The sequence below is a fragment of the Quercus robur genome, chromosome 1 (assembly GCF_932294415.1).
Source record: "Quercus robur chromosome 1, dhQueRobu3.1, whole genome shotgun sequence".
NCBI lineage: Eukaryota > Viridiplantae > Streptophyta > Magnoliopsida > Fagales > Fagaceae > Quercus > Quercus robur.
The window spans coordinates 11,109,597-11,124,960 of NC_065534.1; the positions used below are offsets into that span (position 1 = coordinate 11,109,597).

At 34.0% G+C, this 15,364-nt stretch overlaps 2 protein-coding genes across 4 annotated transcripts; one reads left to right on the forward strand and one right to left on the reverse strand.

The window, feature by feature from the left end:
- The first annotated feature begins 1,088 nt into the window (after positions 1 to 1,088).
- Positions 1,089 to 3,483, forward strand: LOC126720612 (geraniol 8-hydroxylase-like). Its single transcript, XM_050423264.1, has 2 exons — positions 1,089 to 2,390; positions 2,657 to 3,483. The coding sequence occupies exons 1-2, from the start codon at positions 1,500 to 1,502 to the stop codon at positions 3,269 to 3,271; spliced, it is 1,506 nt and encodes a 501-aa protein (XP_050279221.1). The 5' UTR covers positions 1,089 to 1,499; the 3' UTR covers positions 3,272 to 3,483.
- Positions 3,484 to 5,926: 2,443 nt separating this feature from the next.
- Positions 5,927 to 14,521, reverse strand: LOC126720615 (2-oxoisovalerate dehydrogenase subunit beta 1, mitochondrial). 3 transcript variants are annotated; one of them, XM_050423305.1, is made up of 13 exons: positions 14,229 to 14,521; positions 13,178 to 13,289; positions 12,762 to 12,797; positions 12,609 to 12,668; positions 12,476 to 12,533; positions 12,268 to 12,365; positions 11,327 to 11,416; positions 11,161 to 11,229; positions 10,971 to 11,057; positions 10,497 to 10,592; positions 10,337 to 10,414; positions 6,221 to 6,307; positions 5,927 to 6,134 (listed from the first exon to the last, which is right to left on the reverse strand). In XM_050423305.1, exons 1-13 carry the CDS (start codon positions 14,399 to 14,401, stop codon positions 5,988 to 5,990), a joined length of 1,191 nt encoding a protein of 396 aa, XP_050279262.1. In that variant the 5' UTR covers positions 14,402 to 14,521; the 3' UTR covers positions 5,927 to 5,987. The 3 variants fall into 3 exon arrangements, with proteins under 3 accessions (XP_050279262.1, XP_050279253.1, XP_050279265.1); XM_050423296.1 differs by lacking the exon at positions 6,221 to 6,307 and adding an exon at positions 8,804 to 8,890 and having other exon boundaries at positions 14,229 to 14,515; XM_050423308.1 differs by lacking the exons at positions 5,927 to 6,134; positions 6,221 to 6,307 and adding exons at positions 8,475 to 8,717; positions 8,804 to 8,890 and having other exon boundaries at positions 14,229 to 14,504.
- Positions 14,522 to 15,364: the final 843 nt, after the last annotated feature.

The following is a 15,364-nucleotide window of genomic DNA, read 5'->3' on the forward strand; positions in this document are numbered from 1 at the left end:
GTTCAAATCCTTATTCTCCCAACTATTGAATTATCAAAAAAGAAATAAATATAATTGACTCACATAAAATAGAACACACAAAAGTGTAGAAGCTACCATTAAATTATTAATAAGTTGTCTAAGTGCCTGTTTGGTTCGGCTTTTAAAGGAAAAAAAAAAACACGGGTTTAGCTTTTCTCAAAGGTTGAGTAGTCATATTTTTTTTTCTTCATTTTATTATATGACTCTTTTATTTTCTTTATTCTTTTTTACAGTATTTTGTTTAACTTCCATGCAGGAAAGAATGCAGAGTCCCATGGTCCATGGTATATCAATTAAGAAAAAGATTGTTGCTAAAAATTATTCTTGATTAGTGTATAGATTTATTATTAATGGGTTGAATAATTGTTATATACATTAGGCATTTAGGGTATTTAATAATTTTGTTAGTCTGATAAGTGAAAGTAGTCATTTTTCGAAGCAAAAAATTTAAATATTTAAGAAATTAAAAAAATATCAACAAAGCAAAAATTATTCATAAACACAAATAAAACTAAAAATATATTAGAAATATATTATATACAATAAATTATACAATTTAAATTCAATTTTTATAACATAAAGATTATAAGTCTTCAATTACTCAATAACATGAATTAAAGTATCTAATCAAAACTTATGTTGTTAAAAAATCCAAAAGAACAATTAAATCTAGAGTATCATGTAATGTTTAAAGATACTATCTAATCAATTTCATTAGTCATTTCCTATCTCTCACAAAGTAAGAAACTTTGCACTATTACTTTTTCAATCAAACACTGCATAACTACGTATATGTGTGTACATGCATTTGTGATTTGAGTTTCATTTAATTGCAACATGGTACTATAGCTCGGCCCCTCAATGAAAAATCTTGGCTCTGTTGCAGGAAAGGGATTAATTGTGAAAACATTATAGCTATAGAAAGATCTTTAAAAATAAATAATAGAAACGAAGAAAACCCAAAAGAAAAATAGACAACCACATATATAAAAGAGAACACCAAGTATTTATGTGGTTCGGTCTTATGTCTACAACATTGTATAAGTACTCTCACAAAACCCAAACCCCAATACACCCGGATAGGTCTAATTGCCTAATAACAAATACTAGTGCAATTTCTGATTTCTCATTACTAATTGCCGCAGCTCTCTCTCATAGAAAACAAAGACCAAACCAAATATATAAATAAGGGACAGCCTAACTGCAGATCAAGTCGAAGATTGAGAAGGAATCTTTTGTCAAGAGTTGACCGCCAAAACCAAGAAGTAAAGAGCTTTGATGAGCATATGGGGCTTAAAAACTGCCTAAATTCAAGGCAGTTGCTAACAGGCTCCACCCGAAACTGGTGAAGTTAGAGCAAGTGGGTGTGTTCCAAAACTTGAAGTTCTGTTCTTGTTGCATATAAAGGAAGAAAGGGAGTCTCTTGTTTTGTTAGTGCTTTTTTCTTTCCTCCTTGAGTCTAGAGTTCACATAGAAAGATGGATTTCTTGAGCTGTATAATATGTCTTTGCCTCACCTGGATCATAATCCAAGCCTTTCACATTATTTTAAGAAGCAAAGCAATTCCCAAAAAGTTTCCACCAGGTCCAAAACCTTTTCCAGTAATTGGAAACCTCTTAGACCTTGGTGACAAACCCCACATGTCCCTAGCTAACCTTGCCATGGTTCATGGCCCTATAATGAGACTACAACTAGGCCAAGTAACCACAATAGTCATTTCTTCAGCAGCCATGGCCAAAGAAGTCCTCCAAACACATGACCAATTCTTGTCCAACAGATGGGTGCCAGATGCTTTTCATGCCTGCAGACACGATGAGTTTAGCTTGCCATTGATACCCGTCTCAACACGGTGGAGAAACCTTCGTAGAATATGCATGGAACAACTATTCTCCAACAAGATACTAGATGTCAATCAAGATATCCGCCACAAGAAAGTGCAGGATCTCCTTGCTGATAGTCGACAAAGCAGCCTAACCAGTGAGGCAGTAGACATTGGCAGAGCAGCTTTCAAGGCTACGGCTAACATGTTATCAAACACAATCTATTCGATGGATATGGTGGACTCCAAATCTGACCAAACTAAAGAGTTGAAGGAGCTGGTGTGGAATGTCATGAAAGATGCAGGGAAACCAAACTTGGCAGATTATTTTCCTGTGCTTAAGAAGATTGACCCCCAAGGCTTAAGGCATAGTGTGGCAGTGAACTTTGGAAGGATGTTAGACCTCTTTGACAACATCATTAGCCAAAGACTGCATTTGAGAAAAATGAGTGGTTCTAACATGAACAATGATATGTTAGATACCCTTCTCAACATCAGTGACAAAAACAGTGAGGAGATGGACAAAACTAAGATAGAACGTCTATTCCTGGTCAGTATTATTACTCTCTTCAGCTTGGATTTTTTTTTATTAAGATTTTAGGGTAAGTAGTATTTTAATTACATGGTATTAGAGTAGGTAAAAATCCCACAAGTTAGCCCTAATTTGGCCTTCTGGACCACTTGAACTCTTGGCATAACTAGTAGTTTACGTTTATCACTTTGATAATTAGTCCTTTGTTTAGTTTACTTTTGATGAATGATGGATACGGTTTGTGATCTACAAAAATAAGTTCTAATTAAGTTGTTATGCACTAGGACCTATTTGCTGCTGGCACTGAAACAACTTCAAACACACTGGAATGGGCTATGGCGGAGCTACTACACAATCCAGAGGCATTGTCAAGAGCCAAAGCAGAGCTGGAGCAAGTCATTGGCAAAGGCAACCAAGTTCAGGAATCAGATATTCTTCACTTACCTTACTTACAAGCAATAGTCAAAGAAACATTGAGGTTGCACCCACCAGTTCCTTTCTTACTCCCCAGGAAAGCTAGAGCAGATGTAGAAATCAATGGCTACATTATCCCAAAAGATGCACAAGTGCTAGTAAATGCATGGACTATAGGCCGAGACCCGAGCTCCTGGGACAATGCAAAATCATTTATGCCAGAGAGGTTCTTGGAATTGGAAATTGATGTTAAAGGCAGGAACTTTGAGCTTATACCATTTGGTGGTGGAAGAAGAATATGTCCTGGTTTGCTTTTGGCTATTCGAATGTTGCACTTGATGTTGGGTTCACTTATACAAGCCTTTGATTGGAAACTTGAAGATGGGGTTAAACCTGAGGATTTGAATATGGAAGATAAGTTTGGCATCACCTTACAGAGAGCTCATCCTCTAAGAGCTGTCCCTATTCCAATTAAAAACGGTTGAAGAATTTACTTTGGTTGCAGCTGAAAATACTGGCCCCTATTACCCAATTCTGGTTGTGAAATCAATTGGAGAAATGTACTTGGGGTGACTATGTAATATGTTTTTGCTGTTTTTGTTGTTGTACTATCATAATTTTGTTGGAGCCAAATAATATACATGGCTTGTCAATGGTAACTCAAACGTGATCGGTAATATAACAAGGGTTTTACTTAGGGTATATGTTAGTAAACCAATTTATAAAACCTTTTATTGAAAAATGAAAAAGTGGTTAATTTTTTTGACAATAAATTTAGTGACACAAAATTTTAAATACTGGAAACATGCAAACTAAAGTTCCAATTTCGAATCACACGTCATTGAATGTGATCCGATTGTGTTGTGACAAGCACCACGAATATCACCTCCATAACCTTGTTTTTTTTCTTGGACACTCTCACTTCTATATATTACTAAAAGTTGAAGCGTAGCGTTTAATACTACTGCTCTCACGTTGCGCCACATCAGCTGCCACGTCATTTTTTTTTTTTTTTTTAAATATAATTTCAGCTCAATACTTATTTATTTACTTCCACTATCACCCTATAATAAATCTGTATAATTAATCCAGCTCACCTTTTATTTATTTATTTCCACTATCAAGCCCAACCCAAAATCTTTTCAGTTCAACTTTAGAGTTTTGTATGAGCCTTTTCAGCTAAAAACAACAACAACAACAACAACAACAACGTTGAAGCCTTTCAAGCTTTAGGGGTTTTTTTTTTTTTTTCCAATTTTCCTATAATTGTTTTTAACATTTATTTTTTTAATATTTACCCTTCTCCAACTTTTCTCTCTCCCTTACCATTTCATCTCCCCACTACTTTTTCAATCTTTCTCCCTCCCTTACCTTTTCATCTCCCCACTACCCTTTACATTAATATCATTCTTCATTTTTCCTTTCATCTTCCTTTATTTTTGTCTTTTCTTATTCACACTCTCTTACTATAAATTTGTTACTATCTCTTCTATTCTATGCATAGTTTTCCCTCACCAAAAAAATGGTTCTCTCTCTCTCTAAATTTTTTGGTGGATTTTTTTATTTTTCTTACATCTCTACTTTAGGTTGATAATTTTTTATATTCTTTAAAATTCTATTTTGGGTTAATGCGATTTAGTTTTGTTTTTTAAATTGTTTTTATTTTATTTTATTCTCTTTGATTGTTAAATGTTATCTTATTGCGTTCTAAATAATTAAATATAGCATATAAAAATATAATATTATTCTATTACATAGCATGATTTGGATAATTTGGTATTTATTCTGTTACATAGCATGATTTTTTTATAGTGCTCAATTTAGATGTTAAACTATGAGACTTTACTAATTTTTGTTTATTTTCTAATCCTTTGTGGTGGACAAAGTACTCTTAATAGTTGCATTAGAAGTACTCTATAATGCCATTCATTTAAAGAAAAGTAAAGGTTAGCCAAACGAAAATAATCGGATAGGTGACAAATTTTAAATTTTGCAATTTTATTTTAATTATTATTATTTTATAACAATGCCTGTATAGAAATTTAATTCTTAGATTTTGCTAATAATTGTTTATTTGATAATATGTTTTGGGTGGCCAAAATTATAATTTTTACAAAGAAAATAATCTTAATAGATTATCAAAAACAAAATTTTATCCTAATATTGGTTCAATTAATCATTGTTAAGTTTTATTAATTTTTTTTAGTTTACGTTTTTTTGATGTTTTGGATTGTTCCTATATTACATTTATGATTGTTCCTATAATAAATAAAAATATAATTACGAAATACATCACTTATTATTAGATTAGTTTAAATTGTAATTTTTTTTAATAAAACTACCATAAAAGTTATTATCACGCGCAATGCGTGAGTTTGCAGCTAGTTCAGACTACTCTAGAGGGGAAAATACTTAGATACTCTTAGAATATAATGAAATTGTGCTCACCCCACCATAAATGTGAGAAAAGAAAATACCATTTATTATTATGCTATAAGTACGTAAGAATTACTCACATTAGAGAAGATAAACAGTAAAAAGAGATCCCTCGGGAAGGAGCAAGTTTGTACTTTAGCCTTAAAGGAGGAACTGGTGAGTGGGGACCCATATCAGCAGAAACTGATAAGAGTCCTTTCTTTGAGGTGGTTGCAGTCATTGAAGTACTCCATTAATCACCCTCTTGATTTTTTCAAAGCTGAAAGGTATGTTTAACGGCAACCCAAAGTCAGTGTATCAGACAATTTATTGGCTTGGACAATTATTGTAAAGTTTGTCTCTATTGAAAGGTAGGGCAGTATTGATTTGCGCCCAAAAGAAAAAGAAAAAAGCTGAGGAAATAGCTTTATCACATTGATTTTACTCACTAAAATAGTATCCACGTGATGGGTATTATTGATGCAGGAGGCCATATACATTATTGAAAGACTTATTTTGAATATTGTAATTTTCAAAATTTTCTAAAATAGCATTTTAATTCCTTGATTTTAGGTGTTCTAAAGATTTTTCTGGTTTAGATAAGATAATAATGAGCTGCTTGTATTTGGGCAGCAAAATGAGCTGCTTGTATGTTCATTTCATTTATATCAGGTTAAAAGAATTCTGGGTATGAGACCCTTTAATTGCCAGTTTTTTTTTCCACATTTAGAAGAGATTGAAAATGGACAGTGCACTTCAAATTTCTTCCTGATGTGTTTATTTTCGTTAGATAGCCCAGATGTGAGGATTATTTGTACATGTAAATGACAACAACGGTGATAATGACCATGATGCATCTTTAGAATAAAGCAGGACAGTGGACAGTCCGATGTGCACGTAGTAATTGACAGTTGATTTGATCGCGTCCAATATCTGCAAGCAGGCAGGGACCATGTTAACAATAATAAATTTATATCCAGACAAGAGTGTTGTGCAGGAAAAAGATCTAAACAGCATACCTTGTTCTTTGTAGGCATATAGAATGGTTCAAAAACAAGAGGGAATGGGGTGTCCAGACCACAAACTCTGGCTACAGGGGCTTCTAACTGCAAAAGCATGAACTTTTTAGTCACTAATTCATTCAAGTTCAAGTATATCAGCTCACATCCAGGCTGATCCAGTTTGCCTTACCAATTATAAAGCAAGCACATGTTTATATTTTGAGTTTTTCATAGAATCAGTTCTTCAAGTAGCATTTCCACTTCTAAAGACATGTTATGATAGTATGATACTCCATATAGCTTAATGTGACATGCTTCAATTCATGACAGACAGAAGAGATCTAAAAGGAGAAGTGAGCAAAGAAACAATAAAGAATAAAATAAATAAAAATAGAATTCAAAGATGTAATTTGTTAGTCAACCCCGTAACGTAAATCCATATCAAGGCAACCTCGCCCCCGATACTCCACATATTTGAGGATTTCATCTTCTATATGGCTGACAATGGGTTTTTTCTTGTTATGCCTTCTTGGGAAATTCTGTTACTATATCTAACCAAGACAACTTTAGATTTACAAATATTTTGCAGCTTACAAGCATCATCTAATGCAAATTGCAGTTGATGGGTATTGCTGTCAAACTCAATAATTCGAAGTTTCGAACCTACCATTTGGTGGTGGAAGAAGAATATGTCCTGGTTTGCTATTGGCTATTCGAATGTTGCCCTTGATGTTGGGTTCACTTATCCAAGCCTTTGATTGGAAACTTGAAGATGGGGTTAAACCTGAGGATTTGAACATGGAAGATAAGTTTGGCATCACCTTACAGAGAGCTCATCCTCTAAGAGCTGTCCCTATTCCAGTTTGAAAATATTGGCCCCTATTATCCAATTCTGATTGTGAAATCAGTTGGAGAAATATTTGCTGTTTTTGTTGTTGTACTTTCATAATTTTTTTGAAGCCAAATAATATACATGGCTTGTCAATGTTAACTCAAATTGGCAATATAACAAGGGCCTTATTAACTAATGCCCTTAGTAAACCTTTTCAAAAAACTTTTTTCGGAAAATGAAAAAGTGACTAACTTTTTTTATAATAAATCTAAAATGATACAAAATTTTAAATATGGGATACATGCAAAATGATACGACCCCCTCCACGACTACATGCAACACCTCTTTTCCCTCGAGGGGCTATGGTTAGATCTAAGGATTTTCAAAAATAAAACAGTAGACAAGAGGAAATTTATGGTTATCCTGGATAACTAAGACCTCCTTCACAAGCAAAACTTGATTTTTACTAAAATATTCTCCTCCCTCTTTATTAATCATAATAGGTCTTATATAGGCTTACAACTGAACGTAAAAACAAATCCAACACCTGAACAATAGAAACAATTCCTACAACTGCTAGCCTACTAATCTGATAAGGATAAAGGCAATTGCTATCCTATTAAATAACAAATACTTGAAATATTAGATAATAATCAATAGCTAAGATAAAGATAAACTCCTAAGCAAATTCAAAAGCTAGAACCAATCTGGTATGGCAGCTGGTATTTAACACAAAACTAAAGTTCCAACTTCCAATCACCCGTCATTGAATGTGATCCAACTGTGTTGGGACAGGGACCACGAATGTCACCTCCAGAAGAAAATAAGAGGCACTAAAAAGATGACTACTCTAAAGGAGACAAACAGAGAGAAAGAGAGGAAGGAACAAGTTTGTACTTTAGCCTAAAGGAGGAATTGGGGTCCCATATCAGCAGAAACTGGTAAGAGTCATATCTTCGAGGTGGTTGCAATCATTTAAGTGCTCCATTAATCACTCTCTTGATTTTTCCAAAGCTGAATGGTACATGTTTAATGGCAACCCAAAGTCACTGTATCAGACAATTTATTGGCATGGACAATTATTGTAAAGTTTGACTCTATTGAAAGGTTAGGCAGTATTGATTAATTTGATTTGCACCCAAAATAATAAGAAAAAAGCTGAGGAAATAGTTTTATCACATTGATTTTACACTACAATAGTACCATGTGACGGGTATTATTGATGCAGGAGGCCATATACGTCATTGAATGATTTATTCTGAATTTTGCAATTTTCTAAAATGTAATTTTAATTCCTTGATTTTAGGTGTTCTAAAGATTTTTCTGGTTCAGATAAGATAATAAAACCAGCCCTCACTTTGTGGTATCAAGTTATCAACATATTTGGGCAGAAAAATGAGCTGCTTGTATGTTCATTTCATTCATATCAAGTTAAGAGGATTCTGGGTATTAAACCCTTTAATTGCAGTCTTTTTTTTTCACATTTAGAAGAGATTGAAAATGGACAGTGCACTTCAAATTTCTTTTTGATGTGTTTATTGTCGTTAGATAGCCCAGATGTGAGGATTATTTGTACATGTAAATGACAACATGGTGATAATGACCATGATACATCTTTAGAATATAGCAGGACAGTCCGATGTGCACCTAGTAATTTACAGTTGATTTGATCGTGTCCAATATCTGCATGCAGGCAGGGATCATGTTAACAAGAATGAATTTATATCCTGACAAGAGTGTTCTGCAGGGAAAAGATCTAAACAGCATACCTTGTTCTTTGTAGGCATATAGAATGGTTCAAAAACAAGAGGGAAGGGGGTGTCCAGACCACATACTCTGGCTACAGGGGCTTCTAACTGCAAAAGCATGAACTTTTTAGTCACTAATTCATTCAAGTTCAAGTATATCAGCTCACATCCAGGCTGATCCAGTTTGCCTTACCAATTATAAAGCAAGCATTATTATTTTGAGTTTTTTCATAGAATCAGTTCTTCAGGTAGCATTTCCACTTCTCAAGACAAGTTATGATACTCCATATAACTTAATGTGACGTGCTTCAACTCAAGACAGACAGAAGAGAGCTAACAGGAGAAGTAAGCAAACAAACAATAAAGAAAAAAATAAATAAAAATAGAATTCAAAGATGTTATTTGTAAGTCAACCCCATTATGTAAATCCATATCAAGGCAACCTCACTCCCGGTATTCCACATTGTTGAGGATTTCATCTTCTAAATGTGACTTATAATGGGTTTTTTCTTGTTAGGCCTTCTTGGAAAATTCTGTTACTATATTGAAACAAGACTTAGATTTACAAATTTTTTGCAGCTTACAAGCATCATCTGATGCAAATTGCAGTTAATGGTTATTGCTGTCAAAGTCAATAATTTGAACCTACCTCACACTTCGAAAGAGAAAGATTTCCATAGCATGTAAAGACTTGCTAACTAACCTACATGTGTGATTACGATTCATTTAGTATGAACCAATAAGAGAAAATATCATTAGTTAACCATAGAAGCACAGAAAGTATCAACCCAAAATGCAACCAACTTTTGTATCGGTCATGGAACACACCACCATTCTATAGTGTCACACGGAGGATACTATTTATCCATTGGGTTGGAACCTGGAAGAAATTTGGTCCTGAAAGTCATCTCTGAGTGCATGGTCTAAGTGACAAAGTCAGAGTGGGTGTGGGAGCATTGATGTTAATAATAACTTGAGAGTGGGAGTGGCTCCCGTGAGGCATATTCATGGTTTTATTGGAAGAAGACAAGTAACATAATCTGTTAAGTTTGACATTTCATTTATTTTTTATTTTTAAATGTTGATAGGGTTGGCTTAGTTCTTAGGTATGTTTTTTCTGCCATCTAGCTAGTGATATGGCGCTTTTAGACCATCTAGCTAGTGACATGTCTCAGCTTGGCTAAATTCAGGTTCCATTAATCTAAGTCAAAGATCAAATAAAAATATGCACGTGTAAAGAAAAGAAGCCACTCGTGTTCTTACAAGTATTTGCTTCTTAAATTGGATTTCTTTTTAAATATCTTTCAGCTACTGACTATACTAGTTTGTGTGCCTCTTGTTTGGGAACTAGCCAATTATTAGGAGCCCTAGCTGCTGTATGTAAAGGAAATCCCAGGTTTTACTAGAATTTGCAATTTTTTTTTTTAAGTTGCTGCCATAGATGAAACATCAAAAGGAAAAATCAGAAGTAAAATAAAATAGAAAAGACTTGTGTTCAAGTGAAATATGTAAGTATTATCAAGTGATTAGAAGTATACAAAGATTGGCACTTACCCTTAAGAAACAACGTTCAACAATAGAAGCAGAAATTTCGGCACCAAAACCTCCTGTAACTGGAGCTTCATGACTAATCTGCACACAGGAAATTTATGGATCACCTATAATTTCACCAATTTCATCTCATAAAGCATTTGAATGGAGAAATTATGCTTACAAGAAGTCTTCCAGTCTTTCTGACAGATGCTTCTACAGTTTCCTTATCCCAAGGTATTAGAGTCTTCAGGTCTATCAGTTCACAAGAAATTCCTTCCTGCAAAGTCGCATGGTTTGAATAGAGTTTATAAAAGTAAGGAGGACGAGAATCAGAGTCCTTAAAATGACATGATTTGATCCTGTGTTATAAATACCAAGTCAAAACTTAACATATTTGCAATTTAAAATTTATCCAAATCAGGGAATATTTGAAACTTGAGAATTCTCTGGACTAGACAACTTAATTTCTGGAAAAAGTTCATCTCAAGAGGTGGGAAGGCAATGCTCTTTGTGAAAATATCACTTGTCATTTATTAGTATTTACCATAATTGAAAATTTTGACTATTAGTAAGCTTTGTATTTCTAATGTCTACTGGAAAATTTTAGCTTCTGGAAACTTTAAAGAATAGTTTTCCAGCAATGAGAATCACATACCTTTTCAGCATCAAGACAGGCCTGTTCCATTATAGATAACTGAGCTCCCCACCCAACAAGTGTAATGTCACTGCCTTCTCGAATCACCTGCATATTTTCAATTTTATTTAATATCAAAGTTCCTATATTACATTACAATCAGTGTTATCTTTTGAATTCTTCAGCTATGATGAAACCAGAAGTAGCATACCTCTGCCTCTGATAGAGGCAACATGTAATCATGCTCGGGAACCTCTTCTACTGCCAAACGGTAGAGCCACTGTACCACAAGAAATTTTTCCAATTCCAATTTCAATCTCAAAGTTCTCGTTTGATAAATCATCACCTAACAATTCAATGAAGTTTCCTTGCAATACCTTTGGTTCAAAAAATACAACAGGATTTGGATCACGGATGCAGGATAGCAACAAACCTTTTGCTTGCTGCGGGCTTCGAGGGATGATCACCTATACAAGAACTTATTTTGAGAGATTTGATAATAATACATCAATGCTATACTAGACAACAATGTGCAAGAAGCCGTATTTCCCTTGCAACAAAATTTAGGGAGAAACAAGAAATGCAATATTGCTAATTCCCTTTTTCAACCTCATGGCACTCAGCCATCCCAAAAATTGGTTAACCAATTTAGCTTCATGTATTTTGAATGCAGAAAAATCCATTTTCAATTGAAAATATCAAGCTCTCATGATGAAGGTAGCTGCCAAACATAAAAGATCTATGTGCAGATGAAGACATGAGTGGCGTGTTATGAAGTGGCCACTAGGTTCCAGGCACAACAACTACCAAAAACCCATGCTGACGGACCAGGCTATGTATGAAATCTAGAAATTATGGATTAGACACACATACACATGTTTGAGCATTTGCTTGCATACAGTAAAATATATAATAGGAATGTTCCCACCAATGTCATAATTGTCCGATGTGATGGTGGTGTAAGTAGCTGATTTTTCATTTGTCATTTGACAAGACAAAAGTACAGTCATAAACTTCCAAAAGAAAAGAACCTTATTTAAAGTGTTGGTACTGTTGTTGTGGTTCACATACCCTTCATGGATGTTCAAGAATTATAAATTGCTTTCAAGGAGACCATACTCATTGCTGGGGGAGACTTTACAGTTTACACATTGATTTCAACTAATTGTGAACTCATATAATGGAAGTATTTCTTCAGAATACTCACATATTACAGTTACAAAATGGAGAATTGCTCATTTTAGAGAATAGATAATAACAAAAATAGAAAATAAATCCCAGAAAGAAGACTATATGTCTAAGAAGAATGAAAACATACTTTAATACCAGGAACATGACAGAAGAAAGCTTCAGGGGACTGTGAGTGATAATGTCCACCATGGCCCACAGCTCCATAAGGGGTTCTTATTGTTAAACCTAGGGAGAAATGTTGAACCTCAGCATGTGAAATAAAAAGGGGGGGATAAAAGGTCCAGAAGCTTTTTTTATAAAATTTTTTAAAATGGAAACGAACTATAAGAAGTTACCTCCACAATTAAATTGATTCCCGCTACGGTATCTGAACTTCGCAGCTTCATTAACAATCTACAAGAAATATTCTGTCACTCAACAATCAATTGTAAGGCAACTATAGAACATAGCATTGGGGAGGATACATGCCTGATCAAACGCAGGAAAAATATAATCTGCAAATTGGATTTCTGCTATGGCCCGATTGCCCTATCATGACATCAGATGAGACAGAAAGTTACAGCTATAGGGTAGAATTAAATAAAAAATAAAAAGCAACCTGTATTTAGGTTTCAAACCCACCATTGCTGCTAGACCGATACCAAACCCAACGATGCCCTGTTTACAAGGCCATGTTAGTATCAAACCTATCAAATGCTCCTTGATCAAATGATACTAAACACAGAAAAAAGAAATACGAAGCTAATAGTAAAAGTAGATTAACAAAGATCCTTTGTGTATCACACATTATCAAAATGTGGTGTACAGCTTTCTGTTATACTCGGACTTTGTTGGAGCCTTAAGCTACAAGCCCAAAACCTTCGATCCTTTTTTCTAAATGGGTATTTCCAGAGCACCTCATCTTGTCATTTCATCCAATTTACAGAGGATTTATTTATGCCAAAAATAATTACTCTAACCCACATAATGTTTTAGGGTGTATACATATACAAGGACAAAGGTAATGTAGCAAAAGAATGTGATGTGAAACAAAATACCTGTTCACAAAGAGGGGTATTGAAAACCCTACTTTTACCAAATCGATCAGCTAATCCTGTCGTGCAACGGAATACCCCACCAAAGCCTACATCTTCCCCAAATACGTAAGCTCTGAAAGGAAAGGAAAAGCATGAGCTGAAACATGCTATAAAGATAAACACAATAAGGCAACTTATATTAGTTAAAATGCAATTGAAAATATTGACATCTTTGCATAAAGATTCAGTTATATATGAGCTCTAATGTGTGACTTCAGGCATAACCACAGGAATGAAACAGAATCTACCATGTGCTTTAGAGCTCAGAAATCAAAAGCAATTCATTATGGAAGGAAAATTGAGCTTTGAATTAATGGAAGTAAACAGAAATTTGAAACAAAGGGGGACCATTTACCATTTAAGCCTGGCATTCAAGAAAAGGTTTATGATTGAGACTAAGGCTTTGTTGTAGTAATTGTTTCTTTTTATTTTGTTTTTTTGCTAGCAGTTATAACTTTATAAGCTGTTTTGTAGGCCAAGTCGTGACCATCTGCATCTATCATCTTCTCCTAGTTGTCATATATCTTCAATAAACGGAAACAATTTTAGAAAAATCTAAGAGACAAAATTAATCAATGTGAACATTCTGGTGTTGGAGGGGTCCCAATTTCTTTTGTTTTAGTGTTTCAGAATTCTATCATCATAAGCTACATAAATCACTCAAAGCAAGTTCTCAATTATCAGTTAATAATCCCATGGATGATAAAAAAAAGACTCCATAGTTGGGAACTTGGTATTTCTTTTACCGTATATAATTCATTTTCAATAATGGACAGGAGAAAGAAAATGCCAATTACCATAAAATCAATATAGATTTAGTACCAAAATAATCCAATCTTTATCCTTACCAGGCAAATAAAGAAATGGAATTCAGCAATCTATGACTATCAGAAGCTACAGTTCAATCCAAACAAACCCATTTCAGCAAAACCAACAAAGACCCATTTAGACCCAGCCTCTGAATAAGAATCAGAAACCACAACTCAATAATTTAAATAAATAAATAAATCACCTAGGATCGGTTTCCAAGGCTATGTGAAGAGCTTGGTTGATGGCAGAGTAAAGGTTCATGGATTTCCCATTTTGCTGGACAACAACCTTGTCATCACAAGTGGAAAACTCCCTCCTAGGAACCCAACAACCCAATCTTCCAAACCTTAATCTCCTCAATGAGGTAGCTGCCATGTCAAAAATAAGGATAAGAGGAGAGCTACTCTCTCAAGTCTCAAACTTATAATATATAAATTTGTTTTTTATGGGACTGTATCTAACCTTATTCTGTTTTTAGTGAATCACGTTTGTTATTAATCTATCATTTTGAAACCAGGATATACTAGGATATGATAAGGAGCATAGAGCCAGAGCTGTTCAGTTGAGAATAATATCGTTGTTTTGTTTGTTTGTTTGTTTGTATAATGAATTTAGTTACTTGGTTTGGTTGTTAGCCAAAGACCAAAAGTCGGGCAAAATTTTTTTATGATAAGATATAGTTAGGCGGGACTGAGGTCCACCTCAGCCTAACATGTCATTGTTATCACAATTGTGCCCATCATCAATACAAAGAGGAAGGTGGCCTTTTTTTCTTTTTCTTTTTTGCAGCAATGTTATGCACAAAATTATTTTCACAAGCTGCTAAAATAGCAAATTGTGATGGCTGTGGCGTGGGTGCAACATTATTTTCACATAAGTGTAGAACTTTTTTTTTTTTTTTTTTTTGAGGAGCACTTAAGTGTAGAATTAATATCAATTTTTTTAAAATTGTACACTAATTTGAACTTACTATCTTAATAGTTGTAAAAAAAAAAATGTACAATATTTTGTATCTTGAAATGGATAATTGGCAAATTATTGTGGATAATAAAAGGGATGAAATTTTTGGGGTTTGAAGGAAACAAAGAAAAAAATGTGAGGGATTTGGATCATTTTGTATAATAAAAGAGTTTTTTTTTTTTATTTAAAAAAAGCAATGACACGTAACACAAAAAACACTATAATTTTTTTCACAACTAATTAGGTAACGGATGAAAATCATGTTGCACTACTCGTAGCTTAACACCTCAATAAATTAGGGAAAATACAAAAACCTCCCATAAGGTTTGGGCTAATATCAAATACTACCAAGGTTTTCAAAAACATTCAATTTGTTGT

Bases quoted from the DNA above. Each gene is read 5' to 3' on its own strand.
- LOC126720612 (XM_050423264.1), top strand. From the start codon at position 1,500: ATGGATTTCTTGAGCTGTATAATATGTCTTTGCCTCACCTGGATCATA. The intron at 2,391-2,656 runs GTCAGTATTATT...GTTATGCACTAG, and splicing joins AGATAGAACGTCTATTCCTG to GACCTATTTGCTGCTGGCAC.
- LOC126720615 (XM_050423305.1), bottom strand. From the start codon at position 14,401: ATGGCAGCTACCTCATTGAGGAGATTAAGGTTTGGAAGATTGGGTTGT. The intron at 12,366-12,475 runs GTAACTTCTTAT...ATTTCTCCCTAG, and splicing joins GAATCAATTTAATTGTGGAG to GTTTAACAATAAGAACCCCT. The intron at 11,417-12,267 runs GTATGTTTTCAT...GTTCTTGTATAG, and splicing joins GTCATGTTCCTGGTATTAAA to GTGATCATCCCTCGAAGCCC.